Below are 23,168 nucleotides of genomic sequence, written 5' to 3' on the forward strand. Positions count from 1 at the left end.
GGTAGTTCTACCCCAAGATCCAAGCTATGCCACTCCTGGGCATATATCCAAAAGATGCACTATCATACAACAAGGACATTTGCTCAGCTATGTTCATAGCTAGATGTCCCTCAGCCAAAGAATGTATAAAGAAACTGTGATATATCTACACAATGGAATATTACTCAGCTAGTAAAAGTAGGAAATCTTGAAATTTGCGGGCAAATGGGTATAACTGGATATGATCATCCTAAGTGAGTTAAACCAGACCCCAAAAGACATGCCTACTGTATACTCAATTATAAGTAGATTTTAGACCAACTTAGATGTCCTCTGAGAGGCTCCACCCCGGGGGGGTGTATAGGGACAGTTACCGAGATTTGAAGCTGGACAATGGACAGAGTGCTGAGAGTTGTAGGTAAAACTTGGGGAATGAATGTCTAGGAGGGAGCAAGAGCTCCGTAGGGAGACTGCCAAGGCCTGTGGATCGAGGCACAGGGGCGACATCACAAAATGATGCTCTAGTCAAGGAAAACAGAGGCAAGATCCGAGACCCCTTTTTCAGCTGTAGCCAATAATTAGATGATTTTTCCACACGAAGGCAAGAAGGAAACTGCTGCTGCTGCTGGACCTCTACCATGCATTTGGTAGTCCACTACTTCCGCACTGTCCCTTGGCACAGTAGAAAGGGATGAAGACTACGGTTATGATAGGCTCTTCCCAGAAGTCTGCAGGAGAGTCCTCCTTTATGCCAAAGACAGAATTCTGTATAAAAATGGGCAAGCTTAGATTTAGGCAGAGCAGATTGCTGTTCTCTGCCAAGGTAGGATAAGCAAATCCTCAGTAATTCCTGCCTCAAAGATATGTCTGGCAGAGATATTGGCCTAGAAAGCAGAAGATGAAACTCCAACATTACAAAGAGTGTTGAGTGACTGCTCAGGCAGTAAAATTAGGAAAGATGTTTACTTCAAGTTGGACAAATAACATTTATATACCTCATGATTGTCTCATGGTTCCTCTTTCTGTATGTAGTTTGATGTATTCATGTGTAGTAATATAAATGCATATGTTAAAAAAGAAACATAATTAAAAATCAATAAATAAAAAATATGAAACAGCTATAGTAATAAAAACAAATGGTACTAGAACAAAACCAGACATTTCAACTGATGGAACAAAATAGAGGAGCCCAAATTTGAGTGTATGTAATTACAGCCATCTGATATTTGATGAAGATGCTAAAAACATGCACTGGAGAAGGGACAGCATCTTCAACAAGTGCTGTTAGGAAAAATAAATGTAGAAGAATTATATTAGGCTACTATCAATCACCCTGCACAAAAATTAACTCCAAATAGATCAAATACCTAAATGTGAGATGTTAGGTACTGAAAGTGCTAGAAAAAATGCAGACAGAGCCTACATGATACAAGTGAAGAACATCAAAAGAAAAATGAAAACAAATCCACTGCGTGACAAAGTACACCATTCTCACCATTTGGCCAAACGACTTGACATCCTACTTACTCCACAGATACCTGTTCAGCCATGTGCATTGTTACTGTATTCATAATAGCTAGAAAATGGGAGCAACTTATACTTCCTTCAAGTGATGAAGCGATAACAAAACTGTGATACATATAAGTAGTGAAATAATATTCTGAGTGTGGACTCAGGTCTTATGGTGCCCTGTAGAGAACACAATAGGAGACCTGAAGCTTATGTCTGTGGCTACAACAGGAATGGTCACCAGGCTCTACTGCTATGACCTGGCCTGAAACATTGGCACAGGTGCATTGCAGAGCTAGTCATCCCTCTCACTGTGACTCTGGGCTGTGTCAGGTGAGCAAGGGTAGAGTTTGTATTTTTTCTAGTAACTACTGGTCTAGAGACAGAAATATGCATCCAGAGAATGGGCAGACTCAGGAGGGTCTGAATTTTTCAAAACCCTCAAAGGAAAATCTCTGGAGGCTCAAGGCAGTGTATGCCAGAAGAGGGGTTGCACCTGCACTTGGCATGACTGTATCTTGGTCTTTTCTCTTTGCACAAAATATACGAAATTTTATGTATACAAATACAGAGAACGTTATTAATGGTCCATAAGGATATGCTAAATATTCTCCACTAAATATTCTGTGTTCTAGTTGCCTTTCCACTCATGTGATAAATATGTTAATATCAGCATAACTTGCGTCATTCCTTGAGGTCACACCCATCACTAAGAGAAGGCAACATAGAATTAAATGTAGGGTGTTCAAAGCAGGAATTAAAGGAGAAAGCTGCTATCGTCTCTCTCTCTCTCTCTCTCTCTCTCTCTCTCTCTCTCTCTCTCTCTCTCTCTCTCTCTAAACCTTAGCTATATTTCTTAGACATCCCACACCACCTGTATAGGGGTAGAGCTATACTAAGTGTCTCAACCCTTCTGCATTCATTAAAACAATCAAGGCAAACCCTCTCAGGCAATTCTGCAGGCTGGCCTGATTAACATAATGACTCAGTAGAGATGCAGTTCCCACACGGGTGGCTTTATGCTGTTTCAGCTAAGTCCTGCCCCTCCACAGCGATAGTCTACCAGAAGTTCTTCATTCTCCAACTCGGTGTCCCTCTCCATCCAGTTTCACAGTCACATATGCCTGCATCACAGCCCCTCACAGCTAGACCTTCAGAGTCAGGCTACAGATCTGAGGTGGATATTCAGGATTTCCACCTGTTTGCAATTCCAAGATCCTGAGCCCAGGGACACTCTGATGCCCCTGACAAAACTGACATTGTGTGGAATAATGGAAACCACATCATGAAAATCCTGGTTTCATCCTACTTGGTCAGGCTTCCCAGGCATGGGCATCACCTCCTTCTTGTGGCTTCAATTGTATCACAGAAGAACCCAATCACCAGGTGAGGTAAGTCATGAGCTGGGAGCCTTTAGGGTAGAGTCCCACAGACCAGCTTCATGATCAGAAAACAGAATGTCTTGATGGTTCTGTGGTAGGGAGGATTGGTAAGTGGGGAACAGCTGAATAAATGACCAACTGTCAGTAAACAATTAGTCATAGGGAACTAATTTTTGAAGGGAGAATGAGGAACAGAGGAGAAAAGAAATTTTGACACCGAGGCATAAATTGCTGTGCAAATGTAAAGGTTTTCAAGCCCAGAGAACTTTATTTTTTCTTCTCTCCCCGCCCCCCTCTCTCTCTAACCGCAGAACTTTATTTAAAGTCAAGTTCAATGTTTTTCATTACAGATTACATCATGGATGTGGAGAAAGGAGAATACTCCATCATTCCTGCTCAGAGTGCAAACTTGTACAACCACTTTGGGAACCCAAGGAGATTAACCCCACTCGTAAAATCACAAGAAATAAATTTTACCATAGCAAAAGCCAAAGTGAAACACACACACACACACACACGCTGGAGACAATGTGGAGAAAGGGGAACACTCCTCTACTGCTATTGGGAGTGAAAACTCCTACAACTACGTTGGAAATCAATCTGGCATGTTCTCAAGAAACTGGTAATAATTCTACCTCAAGGCCTAGCCATACCGCTCCTGGGCATATACACAAGTGATGTTCCACCACACAACAAGAACATTTACTCAACTATATTCATAGCAGCTTTATTCCTAATAGGGAGAATCTGGAAATAACCTAGATGTACCTCAACTGAAGAATGGATAAAGAAACTGTAGTACTTCTAAAAAATGGAATACCACCCAGTTATTAAAAACAGAGCAATCTTGAAATTTTCAGGAAAATTGATAGAACTTAAAGAGATCATCCTGAGTGAGGTAACCCAGGCCCAGAAAGAGACACAGGTATATACACACCCATAAACAGATATTAGTCTCATAATACAGGATAACAATACTACAGTACAGAGCCTGATGTACCAACCAGGGACCATGTATGATGTGGACCTAGACCCTCTGCTCAGATGTAGCAGCACAATGTCCTTGTGGGTCCCACAGTATGGGGAGCAGGAACTATTTCTGATATGCACTCTGGCCCCCAAACTTTGGTCATGTCTACCTGGCAGGGCAGGCTCACCAGGCCACAGAGGAAGAAGAAACAAGCAGTCCAGATGAGACTTGATAGACTAAGGTCCAGTGATAGGAGAGGAGGGTTCTCCCTTTCTAAAGACTATTGGAGAAAGAGAGGGTACGAAGGAGGGAGGAAGGGTGGGACCAGGAGGTGATAATGGAGGGAGCTACAATCAGGATGTAAAGTGAGCAAATTAAAAATAAAATGAATTTTTAAAAGAAATACAACCTTTTTTGTTTGCTTTGTCAGTTTATGATATAAAATACTGTCATTTCAGGTCGACTTTATATCTTGGAATGCCAGCCTAGATAAAGAAGTGTTTAGCTTAGTACGGAAACATGTAGTTACTAAAATCTCTCCCATTGTAAAGGTTTTGTCTGTCTCTGTGAAAAAATCCTTTTGACTATGAAATGATCCTTTCTCTAATGTAGAGAGCTTTTGTTCAGGGTATAATCAGGGCTATAAAGTTTGCTGGGGCCATGTGCCTCCTCATCCATTTCAGAGAGAGAGAGAGAGAGAGAGAGAGAGAGAGAGAGAGAGAGAGAGAGAGAGAATGGTCTTCTTCCTTTCTTTCTCTCGATTTTGTTAGCCAATAGATCCATGAAGAAGTTAACAGACTCAGGGCCCTCAGATAAGCAGGCATACTTTAGCCTAGGGCCCTCTGAGTTGTTCCCTAGATCAAAGGGCCTCATTCACACCCAGTCTAGAACTGCTTCCCTAACTGCAGGGGGAAAAAGTGATCAAAAGTTTTACTCATCTGTGGCAGAACAGTCCATCCTCAGCTACAGAGGGGAAACCGTGTCTCCTTCCCCTCTTTTCTGTACTTTAATTAACTACCATTAGTGCCTGGGCTCTTGCAGTCTCCAAACTTAAAAGGTTTTTGAATACAGGTATAGAACAAGAAAAAGAGAGGTCAGACACTGACTAACCCCAAATGAGAGGAAAACACTAGTCACCATTGCCAACTGACTCCAAAAGAGAGAAAGACACTCCCTAATCACTGATGACAATCTGCATATCTCAGAGGTATTCTGTGGATGCTAGAGTGAGACACTGGGCATAAAGGTAAAACAGAAAAAAAATCTTAGGATGAACCGATTAATTTTGATTAGATTTGGTGAATATAAAACATTACTGGCTAGATTTTGGTAGTCAAACAAAGAAGCAGGAAGTGGCCATGGATGGAGTAAACATTCAGGGGTAGTTTTAGGAATGAATTTCAATGGTTTCTAGCAAAGGGAGAAGGGTAAAAGGCAAAACTTGTTAGTGCCGTGTTTGACTGACATGTCCAGGTCTGTGCTTGCCATGCTCAGGCCTACGAAAGCCCTTCACCTAGGAGGTGAGGTAAAAGCCTCAGTGTTTCTCATGGTCCCCACTGACCCACAGGTGCACGGCACCATAAAGTGTTTTGTCTGTCCAGTTGCACTGAAATCTATGCGTAAGTGTGGGGCAGAGTCTTGCAAAGTGTTGCTCTTCAGGACTTACACTACAGAAAGGACAAAGTAAGACTGCCCACTGAGCTTCCCTGAGAAGATCCCACAGCCTGTCCTTAGGACTTGTGTGTACAGAAATCTAACATGAGAGACAAGGAGCAGGCTTGGTATCCAGCTAGGTACCCAGGCTAGAGCATAACATGAGCCAAACCACCCAGATGTTTGATAGTGACTAACATGAGGCACCAGTCCCCAAATGGCAAAGGACAAGTCTAATATTGATATAGGAGATTAAATGGGGACTGGCAGGCTTGAAATAGAGGCATTAATTTCTCACCAGCCTGTAGTGCCCTGCTACCCATGTGTGAGGGCCATGCATGTGAGGTACTTCCTGAAATTCAGATAGTTGCTTACTTTCTTTTCATTTATATGTGTAGAGATATTTTGGCTGAATGAATATCTGTGCACCACAAGTATGACTGACAAAAGAGGACTTTGGATTTGCTGGAACTGCAGTTAGAGATGGTAATGAGCTGCTATGATTGTGCTGGGAACTGAACTTGCCTCCTATACAAGAGCATTCAGTTCCCTTAACCACTGAATTCTCTCTCCAGCCTTCTTAGGTGGATGTTTTCAGAGGCATATCTGATGAGTGGAAGGCAAAGAGCAAAAACTTGCTGGAACTCTGGTGGGAAGGGAAATGTGTGTTTGGCAGATCTAGGATAGCGCTTTGGAGTGCTATCCTACTCCATAGTAGACAATTATTACTAATACCTAGGATCTAAGGCAAATCCATCTGAGAATTATTTCTCTAATGGACCCAATGGGGTGAGATTAGGGGCAGATGATATAATCAATAACTCCTGGAGCAGGGAAACAAGAGTGAACTTTTCAGTATCTGTTTTATGAGATGGGTCTCTAGTTGTCTCTGGCCTGTGTGTTGGTCCAGCCTGTTTACTGATTTTTTTAAATCTATGTGTACTTGAGTGCGGTCTGAACTTTTTTTTGTCCTCGTTGCATGTATCTTCTCTCACGTGCAAGGGCCGGTCTCTTTTCTCATCGAGGGTTGATTAGAAATATTATAATCTAGGTGGAGTCCCCAGGTTCCCTTCCTGAATTTCAGGCTGAGGATGGTTCCACCCAGTCTACCTCAAGGTTAATATCAGGGAGTATTCATGTTGTGTCTAAGGGTAAAGCCTGTCAAGATAGCTTTTACCTGTGATAAAGCTTACAATCTTTTTTACACATCTCCCTTTTAAAAAATAATTAAGAACTATATATACAAATATACATATCTACAGAATCACCAGGTATTAAATACATAACCAACTTCTTTTATATTTGTTAACCTGGGAGAAAGTATTTTACTATCTTACTAAAGGAGAGTCCTTTTTCTTTATGAGAAATTGTAATTATGAATTTATAAATGTGTTTTTAATTTTTAAACTAAAGCTCTTAGTACCACTGTGTATATTTAGTCTTTAATTTCATCAGAGACCCAAGAAGGAAATTTATTCTAATAAGGGAAGTGTTGGAGGGCAACTTTTAAGTGTGGATAGGACAGAGAGAGCAGACCACTTGGACAGTCACTGGATTTATTTTTAATCATTGGGGCAATCAGTCTTCAGTCTTATCGGCCCAAAACATTTAACAAACTGCTATTTGAAGCAGGAATTTTGACAGTTTGGTCCACGTAGTTTCTTTAAAGTTGGACAGTTAACTTTTTAGCATCATTATTCATAATAATGGACAGTTAGCCTGTCATCAGAAGTAGAGATGAGAGCAGTTTCTCAGTCTAGTGACCATTTTGTCATCCTTGTCTCTTGATGTCCCCATCTTTAATGATGTATATGGAGATGTGGCCAGGAGCAGATGCCTTTTTCTGCCAGGAAAGCCCTTATCATTAAATGTCATATTTTGTGGATCTCTGAAGAGTTTGAAGATCAATTCTCTATTTATTTTTACAGTTATCAATCTATTTTTTGAAGACATGTACAAGAAATTAAATAAACCTGCTTTATGACAAAGTAACTTAGTATCTAGTAAGATTTAAGGTAACTAAATACCAAATTTTATCTCCGATCTTTTTGTACAGATTAATAGTTTTTATAAGACATTACCTTTTTGAATGAGTGGCACATGAATAATACATGAAATAAACATTGAACAAAATGATCTTAAGTTTTTAACATATAATAAATAATATTTTGTCAACATATAACATACAATACATAAGGCAAAAAATGAATAGCAATATACAATTTAAGTTTTTATCAATGTGAAGGAAGAATTGAATAAAATAGTTTTAAATATTTATCAATCAAATGTTTTAATTAATTTTTATTAATCTATAATACCAATGTAAGATTTTTGAAGTTAGTAGATTTAATAATCTACCTTTTATTTTATAAACCTATACCCTCCCTTCCTTGCCCCCTTTTTCTTAATATTAGATAGGATAGAATGATAAGAGAGAAAGAAAGAAGAAAGAAATCCCCAAATGAAACTTTTATAAATTGTAACACCCCCCCATTAGGCAAAAATGAGAATTGGTAACCCACCTAAAACATCCATTCCACTTACTGGGAATGGAGCCATCATGTTTTCAAAATTACTTTGTGTTGTTTAGTAGAAAAACGTTTTTGGGGTACTCTAGAAAAATGGTATATTGGCCAGGTATTGGAAAACATGGTTGAATCTGTTTTTGGGATTGATCCTTTTGGCTAGCTGTTTTGTGGCTAATATGTATGTAATCTTTGGAGGAAACAGTAGTGCCAGAGGCAGAAGTTCGATCTTTATCATTGTCCTGTTTTTTGTTTTGAAAGTAAGCAAACTTTTGAAATCATTAGTTTGGTATGTTAGTAAATATATAATTTTCTAAGGAAGCAACAGTTGAGACACCTTGCTGGGGTGCCAGAGGCATTTTGTTGGGGTTGAATCACCCAGGCTGTCTGTTTCGCCTTTATTGTTCTCCTGTTTTTTGTTAAAGTAAGCAAACTTTTAAAATCATTAGTATAGGCATATTAGTGCTATATAATTTTTTAAGGAAACAACAGTTGAGGCACCTTGTTTGGGGTGCTGGAGACATTTTTTTTGTTACATCACCCAGGCTGTCTGTTTTTTTTTAATTTTATTTCATTAATTTTTTCTTATTATTCTCCTATTCCTCCCTCCCTCCCATTTCCCCTTACTCCCCTCCCCTATGACTGTGCCTGAGGGGGACTTCCTCCCCCTGTATATGCTCATAGGGTATCAAGTCTCTTCTTGGTAACCTGCTATCCTTCCTCTGAGTGCCACCAGGTCTCCCCCTCCAGGGGACGTGATCAAATATGAGGCACCAGAGAACATGTGAAAGTCATACCCCACTCTCCACTCAACTGTGGAGAATGTCCTGTCCATTGGGTAGATCTGGGTAGGGGTTTGAAGTTTACAGCCTGTATTGTCCTTGGCTGGAGCCATAGTTTGAGTGGAACCCTTGGTCCCAAATCTGTCTATCGTAATGTTCTTCTTGTGGGTTTCTAGGACCCTCTAGATTCTTCTACTTTGCTATTCTCCCATACTTCTCTCATCTAGAGTCCCAAGAGGATGTCCTCCCCCTCTGTTCCAGTTTCCTGATAAGTGAAGATTTTCATGGGACATGCCCCTTGGGCTAGTATGCAGATATAAGTGAGTATATGCCATTTGAGTTGTTCTGCTTCTAGGTTAACTCACTCATTATGATCATTTCTAGATCAATCCATTTATCCACAAATTTTGGGAATTCCTTGTTTTTAATAGCTGAGTAGTATTCCATAGTGTAAATGTACCACAGTTTCCTTATCCATTCTTCTACTGAGGAACACTTAGGCTGTTTCCATGTTCTAGCTATTATGAATAAGGCTGCTATGAACATGGTTGAGCAAATTTTCTTGTTGTGTGCTGTAGTATCTTCTGGTTATATTCCAAGGAGTCATCTTGAGGAAGCCCTATTCCCAATTTTCTGAGATAGCACCAGACAGATTTCCAAAATGGATGTACTAGTTTGCATTCCCACCAACAATGAAGGAGTGTTCCTCTCTCTCCACATCCTTGCCAGTATTTGGTGTCGCTTGAATTTGTAATCTTAGCCATTCTGATGGGTGTACGATGGAATCCCAGAGTTGTTTTGATTTGCATTTCCCTGATGACTAAGGAGGTTGAGGATTTCTTTAAGTTTAGTTTCTCCACAATTTGATATTCCTCTGTTGAGAATTCTCTGTTTAGTTCCAAGCCCCATTTCTCAATTAGGTTATTTGGTTTGGTGTTTAATTTCTTGAGTTCTTTATATATTTTAGATATTAGCCCTTTGTCAGATGTAGGGCTGGTGAAGATCTTTTCCCAGTCTGTAGGCTGTCACTTTGTTCTGTTGACAGTGTCTCTTGCCTTACAGAAGCTTCTCAGCTTCATGAGGTCCCATTTATTAATTGTTGACATTAAGGCCTGGGCTGTTGGTGTTCTGTTCAGAAAGTTGTCTCCTGTGCCAATGTGTTCCAGGCTCTTCCCCACTTTTTCTTCTAACTGATTTAGTGTCTCTGGTTTTATGTTGAGGTCTTTGATCCACTTGGATTTGAGTTTGGTGCAAGGTGACAAATATGGATACAGATGCATTTTTTTACATATAGATATCCAGTTAGACCAGCACCATTTGTTGAAGATGCTATCCTTTTTCCATTGAATGGATTTGGCTTCTTTGTCAAAAATCAAATGACTATATGTGTGTGGATTCATATCTTGGTCTTTGATTCAATTCCACTGATCAACCCGCCTGTTGCTGTGTCAGTACCATGCTGTTTTAATTACTGTTGCTTTATAGTACAGCTTGAGATCAGGTATGGAGATTCCTCCGGAGGATCTTTTACTGTACAAGATTGTTTTAGCTATTCTGGGTTTTTTGTTTTTCCATATGAAGTTCAGAATTGAACTTTCAATGTCTTTTTAAAAATTGTGTAGGTATTTTGATAGGGATTGCATTGAATCTGTAGATTGCTTTTGGTAGGATAACCATTTTTACTATGTTAATTCTCCTGACCCATGAGCAAGGAAGATCATTCCATCTTCTCATGTCATCTTCAATCTCTTTCTTCAGAGTTTTGAAAAATTTTTTAAACAAGTCCTTCACTTGCTTGGTTAGAGTAACTCCTAAATATTTTATATTGCTTGTGGCTAATGTTAAGGGTGTAGTTTTCCTAATTTCTTCCTCTGCAAGCTTGTCATTTGTGTATAGGAAGGCTACAGACTTTTTTGAGTTAATTTTGTATCCAGCCAATTTGCTGAAGGTGTTTATCAGCTGTAGGAGTTGTCTGGTGGAATTTTGAGGGTCACTTATGTAGACTATCATATCATCTGCAAATAGGGCTAATTTGACTTCCTCCTTTCCCATTTGGATACCCTTGATCTCCTTTTGTTGTCTTATTGCTCTGGCTAGAACTTCCAGTACTGTATTGAAGAGATATGGAGAGAGTGGGCAGCCTTGCCTTGTTCCCGATTTTAGAGGAATTTCCTTGAGTATCTCACCATTTACTTTGATTTTGGCTATTGGCTTGCTGCATATAGCAGGTAGGCTTTATTCCAGGTATGCAGCGATGGTTTAATATATGGAAATCCATCAATATAATCCACCATATAAACAAACTGAAAATAAAAAACCACATGATCATCTCCTAGGACGCAGAGAAAGCATTTGATAAAATACAACACCCATTCATGTTTAAAGTCTTAGAGAGATCGGGGATACAAGGTACTTTCTTCAACATAATAAAGGATATATATGCTTTATCTTTAGTGTTGTTTTGTTTTGTTTTGTAAATAATACAGGGCCCTGCCTACATGTACACTAACAATCCAGAAGAGGGCATTAGTTCTTTAAGCTGTATGAAACAATGTCAAGTTCTTGTAAGAACCAGGGTAGCTCTTAAGATTCACTTGTTATATGGTCAGATCTAATCTAAGTTTTGTTGATAGCCATATTTTTTTTACTCTCTGTGGAAACATATGTATACTCATGACCCCATCTCAAAATTATTGTAGGTTTTTGTTTTATACTTGACAAATCTTTGTAGAATATTGGTTGTCTCAGTTCTTCAGTCTTTTTACCACCCAATGTCTCTCTGTAGCTGATGTTCTTTTATCATTAACATTAAGAAAATTTAGAGTCAACAAAGACATCCCTGGGTGTCTTTACCCTACCCTTTTGTTTAATAAGTATCTTTTAAAGATACAATTAGCTCTTTTTACAACTGTTTGTCCTGTGGGGTTGTGAGGTATAGCAGTAACATGTTTTATATTATAATATATAAAGAAGTTTTTTATCTTAAAGGACACATATGTAGGAGCATTGTTAGTCTTAATTTGTACATTTCCATAAATGTTATTATTTACAGTAAGTGAGTAATCACATAGTCAGTCCTTTTAGAATTTAAGGCAGTTGTCCATTCAAAACTTGAATTTGTATCGATGGTATGATGTACATACCTCATTTTTTCAAATACTGTAAATGAGTGACACCAGGCATCCCCATCCAGGGGACGTGGTCAATTTTTTATGTATGTTTTCAATTTTTTGTTTTGTTTATTTGTGAGAAATATCTATTTTATGATTTGTCTTCCCTTTGTATAAGAAGCCCAGTAGGAGAATGTTTTGAAGGCAAAATAACCAGAATGTAACCAAGTTTAGGGTCAATTCTATCCACATATATCTTTTGAAGTTTTTGTTTTACCAGAATTAAGTACTATATTGAAGAGAAATGGACAGAGTTGACAGCCTTGCCATGTTCCTGATTTCAGTGGAGTTGATTTAATTTCTCTCCATTTAGTTTGATGTTGGCAACAGGCTTTCTCTATATTGCCTTATAATGTTTAGGTATTGCCTTGTATTCCCAATCTCTCTAAAACTTTTAACATGAAAGAGTGTTGGATTTTGTCAAATACTCTTTCAGCATCTAAAGAGATGGTCATGTGATTATTTCCTTCAGTTTGTTTATATTATGGATTGCATTGATGGATTTTCATATATTGAACCACTCCTGCATGCCTGATATGAAGCCTACTTGGTCATGGTGAATGGTACTTTTGATGTGTTCTTGGATTCTGTTTGCAAGTATTTTTGCCTCTATGTTCATAAGGGAAATTGTTCTGAAATTTTCTTTCTTTGTTGGGTCTTTGTGGCTTTGGTATCAATGTGACTTTTGCCTCATAAAATGAGTTTAGTAATGTTATTTCTGATTATGTTTTGTGGAATAGTTTGAAGAGAATTAGTATTAGGTATTCTCTGAAGATCTGGTAGACTTCTGACCTGAATCCATCTGGAGCTGGGTTGGTTTTTTTTTTGTTTTTTGTTTTTTGTTTTTGTTTTTGTTTTTTTTTTGGGGGGGGGCCTTGGGTGACTTTTGATGACTGCCTCTATTTCCTAAGGAAATACAGGACTATTTATTTTGTTTACCTGATATTGATTCAATTTTGATAGTTGGTATCAGTCAAGAAAATTGTCCATTTCATATATATTTTCAAATTTTGTGTCATATAAGTAAAGTAAGCCCTAGTGATTCTTTGGATTTACTCAGTACCAGTCGTCATGTCTCCTGTTTCACTTCTGATTTTGTTGAGTAGAGTACTTTTTCCTTGCTTTTTAGTTAGTTTGGCTAAGAGTTTCTCTATCTTCTTGATTTTCTCAAAGAACCAGCTCTTGGTTTGTTGATTCATTGCATTGGTCTCTTTGTTTTTAATTTATTGATTTGAGCCCTGAGTTTGATGATTTTCAGCCATCTGCTCCTCTTTAACGAGTCTGCTTCATTTTGTTCTAGAGCTTTCAGGTGAGCTGTTATGTTGTTAGAATGGGATCTCTACAATTTCTTTATCAAGACACTTAGTGCTATTAATTTTCCTATTAGCACTGCTTTCATTGTGCCCCATAAGTTTGGATATGTTGTGCCTTCATTTTCATTGGATTCTAGGAAGTTTTTAATTTCTTTTTTAATTTCATCTCTTCCCCAGAGGTCATTGAGTAGGGAGTTACTCAGTTCCATTAATTTGTAGTCTTTCTCTTCTTTCTGTTTTTGTTGAGTTACAGATTTAGTCCATTGTGGTCTGATAAGAATAAAGGTAATATTTCAATCTTCTTGTATCTGTTGAGGTTTGCTTTGTATCCAAGTATATGGCCAATTTTAGAGATGGTTCTGTGAGTTGATGACAAGAAGGTGTATTCTTTTTGTTTGGGTGGAATGCAGATGTGAGCACCAGAGAGATGGCCCTGCCACTCACTTACTATTGTTGGAGAGGCCTTGAACCAGGCCACCTGTCTATCATGTGCAGAGGCCTTGAGAAAGACCAATTTACTCACCCTAATACACATTTCTAAGTAAAGATTTGTGGACAAAAGGGTATACTGTGGGACACACTACAGCCTCCACATTGAGATTTATTTGATAAATTAAAAAATTCATTTAAGGGGAATTTTCTAAAGACAGAGAGTGGATACAAATGGAAGGGCAGATGAATCAACCTTTATCCCTACCTACAGGGCCAGTTCTACTCTGCTGCCCAGGCAAGGTGCAGTGACATCTCTCCTAAGTGTTGCATTTAGTGAGGGGCAGAGCCAGCTGTCCTGCTCTCATGACCTGGGAGCCAGGTCTCCTGCCTGGTGCAGTTGGTGAGGGGTAAGGCAGAGGAGGGCATCTCTCCCTTACCCCATGGGGAATTGAAGTAAATGACTTAGAACTCACAGTCAATGAAATGCTTTTAAAAGTTGAAAATCATCTATTTTCTATTAAAGGAAAAAGTTGGTTCTTCAAAGTGATAATGGCATTAGATTAACTTTGGTTTAAAAAAGATTGATATTATTAACACTAGAAGTGAAATTTGAGGCCCACCTGTCCATTTTATAGAACAATAAAAATTCCATAAGTACTCAATAGTGATGGGCTAAGTGTAGAGGAATTAACATCAGTCAAACAAAATCCTAGAATCCCAAAGCCTACAGAGATGGAAGCATGAAGGAACACAAAACTGATTCTAATAATAACTCATAAGACTGAATCAATAATTGCACTCAGCAAATGAGAATAAGTTTTATTGTTGAAAACAGCCAAACTAGGGATAGAAGACTATGCTGATGCAGTAGGGGTGCACATCAAAACCCACAGCCAACTCGGAACTCAGTGGGATCACATGACAGCTTTTCCTCTAAGACCAGGTTTGACATAAGGGTGTTGCTGTGGCCACTTCTGTTCAGTATTATCTTAGAGGTCCAAGACAGAACAGTTAGGCAACACAAAGAAATAAAAGGTTGCCAACTAACTGAAACTAATATTGCCCACAATTAGATGTCTTTTTTTTTTTGGTCAAAAGCGTAGACAGGCCAAGTAACAAGTAAGCATCAAGGGATGACCCATGGATTTACATGGAGGGGAAATAGAGTAGATTTTGTGGGTAGACTGTGTGTGAGGGAGGAGTGGGAATAAAAGAGATCAGGTGAAGTGGAGGATGGGTGGAGTGAGGGATGGAGAGAAGGAGGAAGGGAGGAGGAGGAGAGTACTGGGAAAGGTGACTGGAATTGGGAACAATTTTAGGAGCAATGTGAAAACTTAGTGCAGTGAAAATTCCTTGGGATCTTCAAAAGCGACCCTAGAGAAGACTTCTAATAATGAGGGATATGGAGCTTAAACTGTTCGTCTTCTATAACTGTGCAAAATTGCTAGCAGTGGGACTGGGACACCAACCCAGTCACAAACCTTTGACCTACATGCTGTCCTGCCTGCAAGATGTGGCAATGGTGGCACATAACTTGTGGGAATGGCCAGCTAATGACTGGTCCAACTTAAAGCCCATGCCATGAGAGAAAGCCAATGCCTAACAGTTCCTGGGTGGCTGGGAACCAGAGATGAGACAGCCCAAAGATTCTGCATAGACCCAAACATAATTGGAAAAATTAATGAAATGATTACTAACAGTATTTTGCTATAGTCATAGACTGGTGCCCAGCACAATTGTCACCAGAAAGGCATCCATAATCCAGCATCTGATGCAAAGACACAGACAAACACTTGGTGGAGCCATGGGCACCCCACAGAAGATGGGAAGAAGGGATTGTAGGAACAAGAAAGGTGAATGAAACCATGAGAACAAGGCCCATAGAATCAACTTAGCAGGACTCATAGGGGCTCACAGAGACTAAAGTGATGATCACTGACCCTGCACAGGTCTTATCTAGTTCCTCTGCATGTAAGATATGGTTATGTGGCTAAGTGTTCCTGTGGGACTCCTAAAAATGGGAGTGGGAGATGTCTTTGACTCTCTTGCTTGCTCTTGGGACCATTTCCCTCTTACTGGGTGTATCACCCAGTCCCAATATGAAGCTTTGTTCCTAGTCTTATTGTAGCTTGTTAAGGCATGTTCTATTGATATCCCCATGAAGCCTGCTATTTTTGAAGGGGAATGGAAGATGAGCAGATATGAGGCAGAGGGAAGGTTGGTGGTTGGAAGAAGTGGAGGGAGGGGAAACTATGGTCAAGATGAGAGAAGAATAAAAAAGCTAAGGAATACATATTAACAAGAAAAAGAATCGCATGCAACACCTCCTTGTGAATGTGATTCTCAGAGTAGAAACTGTAGAATCAGTCCTTACACAAAAGCTTTTATACCCGTGCATCAAAAAACTGAAGATCAAAACTATTTAGAAGCCAGTTATGTCCACAGTTAAACATGTGCATTCCTTTCTTATGTCAATCTTCTTCATTTTACATGATGAATGGTGTCTAGGCAGCATCGGTATTAAGTGAATTAGTTAAACATGGAGTGTGTTTTAACGTATGAAAGAATGCATGTATTTCTACGCAAACACTGCACCATTTTCACAACAGACTCAGAGCATCCAAAAGTTTGGTGTTTCCTGAAAGTAGTTCTCATGGATTCTGAGGCTTGGCTAAATGTTAGACCCACAACCTAAGCTCTTAATGCCTTTGCATTTCTGTTTATTGTATTGATGTCTTTGCTTTCCTTTACAGGCAGACTCTCATTTTAAATCCCGTGTCCATATACACCCGTGTATCCCAGGATTACAAGTATGACTCACCATGCTGGTTGTACCTGAGTACTAACTGGTTTTTTTTCACCATGTAATTTTCCTCAATGTTTTACCCATCAATAAAGAAATGCTGGCCTTCTGCTGTAGGATGAGAGGAGGAGTCACTCCTCATCATGGCCACATGACTGGGTGACTGACCTTTATACCTACTCGGTTGGTGACCAAACACCGATACTCTCCTTCATCCTCCTGCCTGACATGATCTATTCTGAGTCCACACCTTGTTGGGGACAGTGTCACCCTCTCTGTGATCTTCAGACTGTGGTAATTGAAGAACCAACTTATGGAGGTGTCAATGTCAGGTGAAACACAGGTGAACATCACAGATCTGTTTCCTTTGTCTCTAATGTCAGTGACTTTTATAATGGGCTGTGTCAGAGGCTCTGTGAAAAAAAAACAGAGGAAGGGACAAATGATAGTAGTCCTTCAAAGAGCCGAACCAACCCGTCCTTAGTTAATACTTGATGAAGCCTTCAAGCATAAGTTAGAACTGTGACTATGGACATATCTTGTGTTTTTACCTGCCACCCATAGTCTAAGTGGCCCTGATCCAACCACTGTGTTTCCTATGTCTCAGTTTCCATATACTAGAGCACATGATAAATGATCACTGCTGTGTCTGTGGGTTAAGACTGGGTATGGACAATGAATGGCCTGACCTTGGGATGGGAGAGCTGATCAAATTAGCAGCTTCTGTTATTATTTACTCACAGAAGATAGTTCTCTGGGATGAACCCAAGAGGAAAAGGAGCTACATGGAGCAACTGCCTCCTTCTCTTTCTGCTATGGAACTCTGTCCTTCCTGTAAGTCTCCTAAGTGCATCAGAACAGTTGTCTACTGTCCTGACAGCTGTCCACTGAGACTCAGGAGAAAGAGAAGCACAAGTGATCCACATAACTGCACCTATCTTGTCAGTGCACTGCTGGTTTCATACTCTATGGGACTAGGACCGTAGGTAATTGACAAAATGTTCCCCAGTGTCATCCAGAGTCCAGCCAGGGACAGAGTTTTGTAGCCAGGGCTTTCTGGTGCTCTCTATGAGTACCCTGTGGCTTCCCTATGCAGTGCCTGCCTGACTTCCACTGAGTCTCCCTTGGGGCCATCTGCATAGTGAGCACCACAAGAGCCTGGCTGAGGCTGACACCCTTATGCTGAGCTATCCCACACATATTCTCTTCTGTGGAGATGGAAACAGGTGAGGGATTCTGATAGTCTGCAGTTCATCTACACAATGTGCTTTCTACACTAAGTGCCCAAACTCCAGTGTGGAGACACAACACAGTTGGGGAGATAGCAGGCACATCCTAGTACCCACAGTCAGTGTATGAATTAAGATAAGTCATACCCAACATCCAGAGGCCATAGTCACTTACTGTTTATGTGAAATTGCACATGTGATGTTTCCACTTTGTGATATATGTCTAAAGTTTCTAGTGTGTACATTCTTGCATCATTTTGAGTGACGTTCATGAGCAGCAGGGATCCACCGTCGTACACTATCTCTCTTCCAGTGGATTCATTCCACCAGTTGGTGGTATTTCTGATACTGTTGTATTCCACAATTTTAAAAGCTGGGACCTTATACATTGATCGGTACCAGGAAAATGATATCATCTCTTTTGGCAGATTATGAGCAAGCAGGAGAACGCTTTCACCTTCAGCAGCATACCGGGGCACTGGTTCAGTCAAGATTTTGGTAGAGGTGAGAGGGTTGCAGCACTTATAAAGAGCGGCTAGAAGGGAAAAGAAAAAAAAACCCGTCAAATAAAGATCACTGGGCTTAGTGGAAAGATTGACCTCAGTACTGAACAGATGGATTATTCACTCAGCCTAGGGTTGCAGCTGTGGGTGTGTCTATCCCAAATGATGATGGTCAGCCCCATGACCTCCTCCATTCCCTCAGTGTCCTTGAAAGTGGTGTTTTCTCTGCATGAAGCTCTACCCTCATGTGTCTACATGGCTGCCCCTTCACTACTCTCAGGCAGACACCACCCACACTCAAGTACACTGGTGTATGAGATGATGCCTCTCCTGAACTCTACAAGCACCAGAGTTTTACTTTCTGTTTCTGTTTTGCTTTTGTTTTTTATTTTCATTTCTGGCTCCAGTCAACACCTGATATCACTTTCTAGGGGCTCTTGCTGATCTTCCTGGTAGCCCACAGGATTGGGGTTGAGTGAAAGCCACAGGCAATCTGCTTTTCAGGGCAGGACCAGCTCTTGGAAAAACAAAAGGCATTAAGCTGCCTGATTTCATGTCAAATTAACACAATGTAGATTCTTTTGAAATATAAGGCCTCAGTTGAACCTTCCACCCTCAGATTGGCCTGTGAACATGCCTATTAAATGTATGTATATTTACATGTCAGAGGTTCCAGATCACTGCAAGGAGTTCTACCCCCGGGCTCAGGGATGTGGGTAATATAAAAGAGCCAGTTGACAAGTCATGATGACCAAGCCAGTAAAAAGGCCTCTCTGGCCTCTTCACCAGTTTCTGGATTTTTTTTATGACACTCTAAATTTGGACCAGTAAGTACCACAGTTTGACATGAACAGTCAAAGCCCATTGTTCCCTATCAACTTTTAATAGGTAATAAAAAAAGAGAGGACTGAAAAAATGATCCCTTGGGTCACTTCCATACAGCCTTGAAGAGATGATAAGGTATGGGGTTCCCTGGTCTAGAGCCCCAAGAGAATGGTGGAGTCTGACATCTGAGGCTGTTACTTTCTTGATGCAAGTGGAGTTAGAAAACTAAGTCTGACTATGGCCATTTGTCTCTACTGTGCTTTCACTACACTATGTGCTCAAACCTCCACATGAGGATGGTGGAGAGTAGAGGTAGCCATAGATCAGGCAGGGCAGTCCTGTGTGTCCATGCCCCAGTCCCCACTGAGAAATCACAGACAATCACTTACTGTCCACCTGGATTTCTACATGTGCTTCTTCACTTTTCATATCTGTACCCAGAATCCGTAGAGTGTACAATCCGGCATCCTCCTCTGTGACATTATGGAACAGCAGGATTCCATTGCTCAAAAATTCTTCTCTACCACTGTGTGCAGGCCCCAACACAGTTGATTTTGTGGACAACATGTATCGGCCAATCTCAAGGTGCCAGAACACAGCCTTCCCTTTGAACCATACAAAGGCTAAAAGATTCTCTGGGACATTGTGAACTTTTAGAATAACCTGTCCCCCTTCAGGAACTACAGGTGGCAGTGATTCAATAGTGGGCTGGGCAGAGGTGGCAAGGCGCCCACAGTTCCAAAGGAAGGCTAGAAAGGAAGAGGGAGAGAGATTCATCTGAATGGGGACCTTTGCATTTTGGTAAGATGTGGCCCTCTGCTCTGGGAGAGTGTGTACATTTCTTAGTCTAGCTGTGCTGGTGAGTGTCTCCCAATCCCATTTTGTGTCACTTCACTTTTGTATTTTCTTTCTTTGGTGCTCTATCTTCAATTGTCAACATGGTACTGGCTCGCTGCTCTCGGATCCCAGCTCACATTTACAGTAGTCTGGTGGTAGGCTGATGTCTCCCCAACTTCTTCCCCTACATATCCTGTGCCTTTAACAACTATCTTCTTGTCCTGTTACTCTTGTGGTTTCTTGACACCTGACTGCACTTTCTAGCTTTCTCTACTGACCTGTCTTCCAGTGCACTTGAACTGGGGCATTGTGAGAACTAGGACTTGTCACATATTTTAAAACGCTATCTATAAAAAAAATCGCAGATAACTGTGGAGAATGAATGAATGAAGTGAATGAATGATGTTTCAGGATCCTGAATACCCAAAGGATTATTTAAGAAACCTTTAGGTTTTGTGATACAGTATTGAATCATTCCAACTGCTCTTATCTTTTTTACACTTATTTACAAATTATATTTTTGTGTGAATTTGAATAAAAGGACTAGGTTCAGTGTGGGTTGGTGTGTTCGGTACACAGTACCTAGATGGAAGTCAGAGGCCTTCTGTTACTTGGTCCTCATGTCATCAGACAATGAAGCAAACACCTATGTCAGCTGAGTCCTGTCATTGCTCAATACCAGCTTGGTTCTTACTTGGGATGTCACAGCTGAGAACGTCAGTCTTCAGAATATTGTGCTCAGCTGATTAACTCTGTGTAAGCCTAGTCTCTCTCTCTCCCCTTACTGTTTCTTCTTCAGCAAGAGACTCAAGGCTGCTGGGACTCTATCCCCCTCCAACTTCAAGACACTGCTCGGGTTCTTGTCCCCCTGAGGAGACTCCAGACAGTAAGTGAGCCCTCTCCTTTTATACACTGAAAAGTTGTAACCTCATTAGCTGTGATCAGGGGCCCCCTGACACATGGTACACCCTTAGCAGAGGAGTACAGAATATGCAGCCCTGGTCTCTGTGACCTAATGTGTCCTCCCTAGCCTAGACCTAGCCTAACCATGGTTCCCATGGCAGCCCAATGGATGGTTCTACACAGCACAAGGTTTTGAATATGAAAAAGCACTGTACCCTGCCAATGGGAAGTCAAAATCCAACCTTTGTAAACTGCTTCTCAGGGTCATCTGGACTTGAATCTGTGGCAGATACCTGAAGCCAGAGATTCCTGTTTGTGAGGAGCCCATGGCTTCCTCAACCAGGCCAATCTTCCTCCTCAGGGTCTTTATCACGAACCCATTTCTAGTGAGATTCCCAAGAGTCTAGACAGGGGCTGATATCTTTGGCTGAGTTACCTACCATGTGTCCACTTGTCTGCATGGTGAAGTCCGATGAAGGATTCTGATGTTTTGCCATTATTCTTCTTCTTCACCATGTGTCTTCACTAAATACTCAAACCTCAACATGGGGACACAATGCAGAGGGGAGGTGGCCATATGCCATACCTGATACTCCTGTGTGTGTATATAGTGAATGAACCCCACCCAGCACCCAAAGTTCACAAAAAATCACTTACTGTTCACATGGAGGTACGTGGATGTTATTGATACCGTTTCTGATTGTTTATTAAATGTTCGAAGGGTGTAGTATCCTATGTCCTTCTGGGTGACCTTGAGAATCCGCAGAGATCCACTGCTGTGCACTGTCTCTCTACCGCTGTGTTCAGGTCCTGTCACACATTCTTTAGCATGTATTGTATACAGTGCAATTTCGTGACTCGTATTTGTTCTCCCTTTGAACCAACTTAAGGCTCTAAGATTGTCTGGCAGATTGTGAACAAGGAAAAGGACATTTTCTCCTTCAACCACTTGGGGTGGCACTAATTCAATGCTGACTTCATCAGCGGTGGACAGGTGCCAGCAGGTTAAAAGGCAGGCTAAAAAGGAAGAGAGAGAGAAAATGTTAATATTATGTGGGTGTGATCATCACTCAAGTGTGTGGGTAGGTGTGTACCTACCCTCCTTAATGAAAGTTAGCGACATGACCACCATTCCCTCAGAGCCTCTCACTGTGTACTTACCTCTCTTAGGTATTCTCTGCTCAAGTGTCTGCCTGGCTCACCCCTCCGTGTCCCTATATTTGGTGTGAGGATGCTTCACTGACCTCTTCCTTTAAAAAGTCTCAATTTTCTGACTGTTTTCTTTGTTCACTTTTTGCTACCAGTAAACCCATGACATAATCTTCCAGATACTGTGACATCTGGTCCACTATGACCAGAGCTATGTGAGGACAGGATTTAATCTGACTGTTTCCAATGGCTCAGCTCCTGGAAAAGACTCAAACAATAGTGGATAATGAAAAGTAAAGGGAAGTAAGTAAGTAAGTAAGTAAGTAAGCAATATGTGTTTATGGTTTTATCTACATAGTTCCCAGGTTTGGAGCTAATAACAATATTTACACACACACACACACACACACACACACACACATTTGTACATATACTTTAGTATATTCCATATTTAAATTATTTTAGATTTACTTATGTATTGTATATGTGCATTCGTGAAGGTAGGTATCTCAGTGTGCTCATGTGAAGGTGCATGCTGAAAACCTGTGTGGAGGCACAGATCTCAGTGTTAGCATGTGCAGGTGCATGCCACAACTCCTACACCTGTGTGGGGGCAAAGAGCCAGAGGAGTCTGTTCTTTTCATTTATGGTGCGGGAGCTGTGGATTGAACTTTGCTTGTCATGTCTCCACACAGAGAGCCATACTGCTGGCCCACCTTTGTTTGATTTCTATTTAGAGATTCACCATGTCATGGTTGGTAACATCAGCCTTCAGAAACAGAGAAGCCAATGTAATTGACTGTGAATGTTAGGTTTTGAGGCTTTTTCCCTACCCTCCTATCTTCCTGCCTGCTGGGGGCTTCTGTTGCTACATCTGTCCCTTGATATAGCTTCTGTCCCATGAAAGCAAACAAAAACCTGTCTCATCTCAGGCTCCTGTATTCATTAAGAGACTCCACGCTGCCTCTGAATTACCCCCCTCTACTCCCACAGTCAGAGAGTTGGTACCCTTACCTGTGAACAGTAGCCCCTGCCAGGGGGTACACCTCTTGCAGGGAAGCATAGAGGACACCTTCATCTCTCTTCTCACTGTGCTGCCCTCTTTTTGAGAAGAATAGCTTTACCTCCAACACAGCACCAGCCTCTGCTGTTCTTCCCCTCTCTGAGCTGATTGTCTTCTCGGGCAGGAGCAGTTCACATAATC

General features: G+C 40.8%; 1 protein-coding gene across 1 annotated transcript; it reads right to left on the reverse strand.

Annotated features, from left to right (window-relative positions):
- Positions 1-612: 612 nt before the first annotated feature.
- Positions 613-21,938, reverse strand: LOC311590806 (pregnancy-specific glycoprotein 22-like; the record flags this gene model as incomplete). Its single annotated transcript, XM_084770064.1, has 6 exons — positions 613-744; positions 16,699-16,931; positions 17,923-18,282; positions 19,465-19,824; positions 21,473-21,832; positions 21,914-21,938. 6 exons carry the CDS (start codon positions 21,936-21,938, stop codon positions 613-615), a joined length of 1,470 nt encoding a protein of 489 aa, XP_084626190.1.
- Between the last annotated feature and the right edge of the window lie 1,230 nt (positions 21,939-23,168).

This window comes from Acomys minous (assembly GCF_964271855.1).
Source record: "Acomys minous genome assembly, chromosome: 20".
In the NCBI taxonomy this organism is placed as follows: domain Eukaryota; kingdom Metazoa; phylum Chordata; class Mammalia; order Rodentia; family Muridae; genus Acomys; species Acomys minous.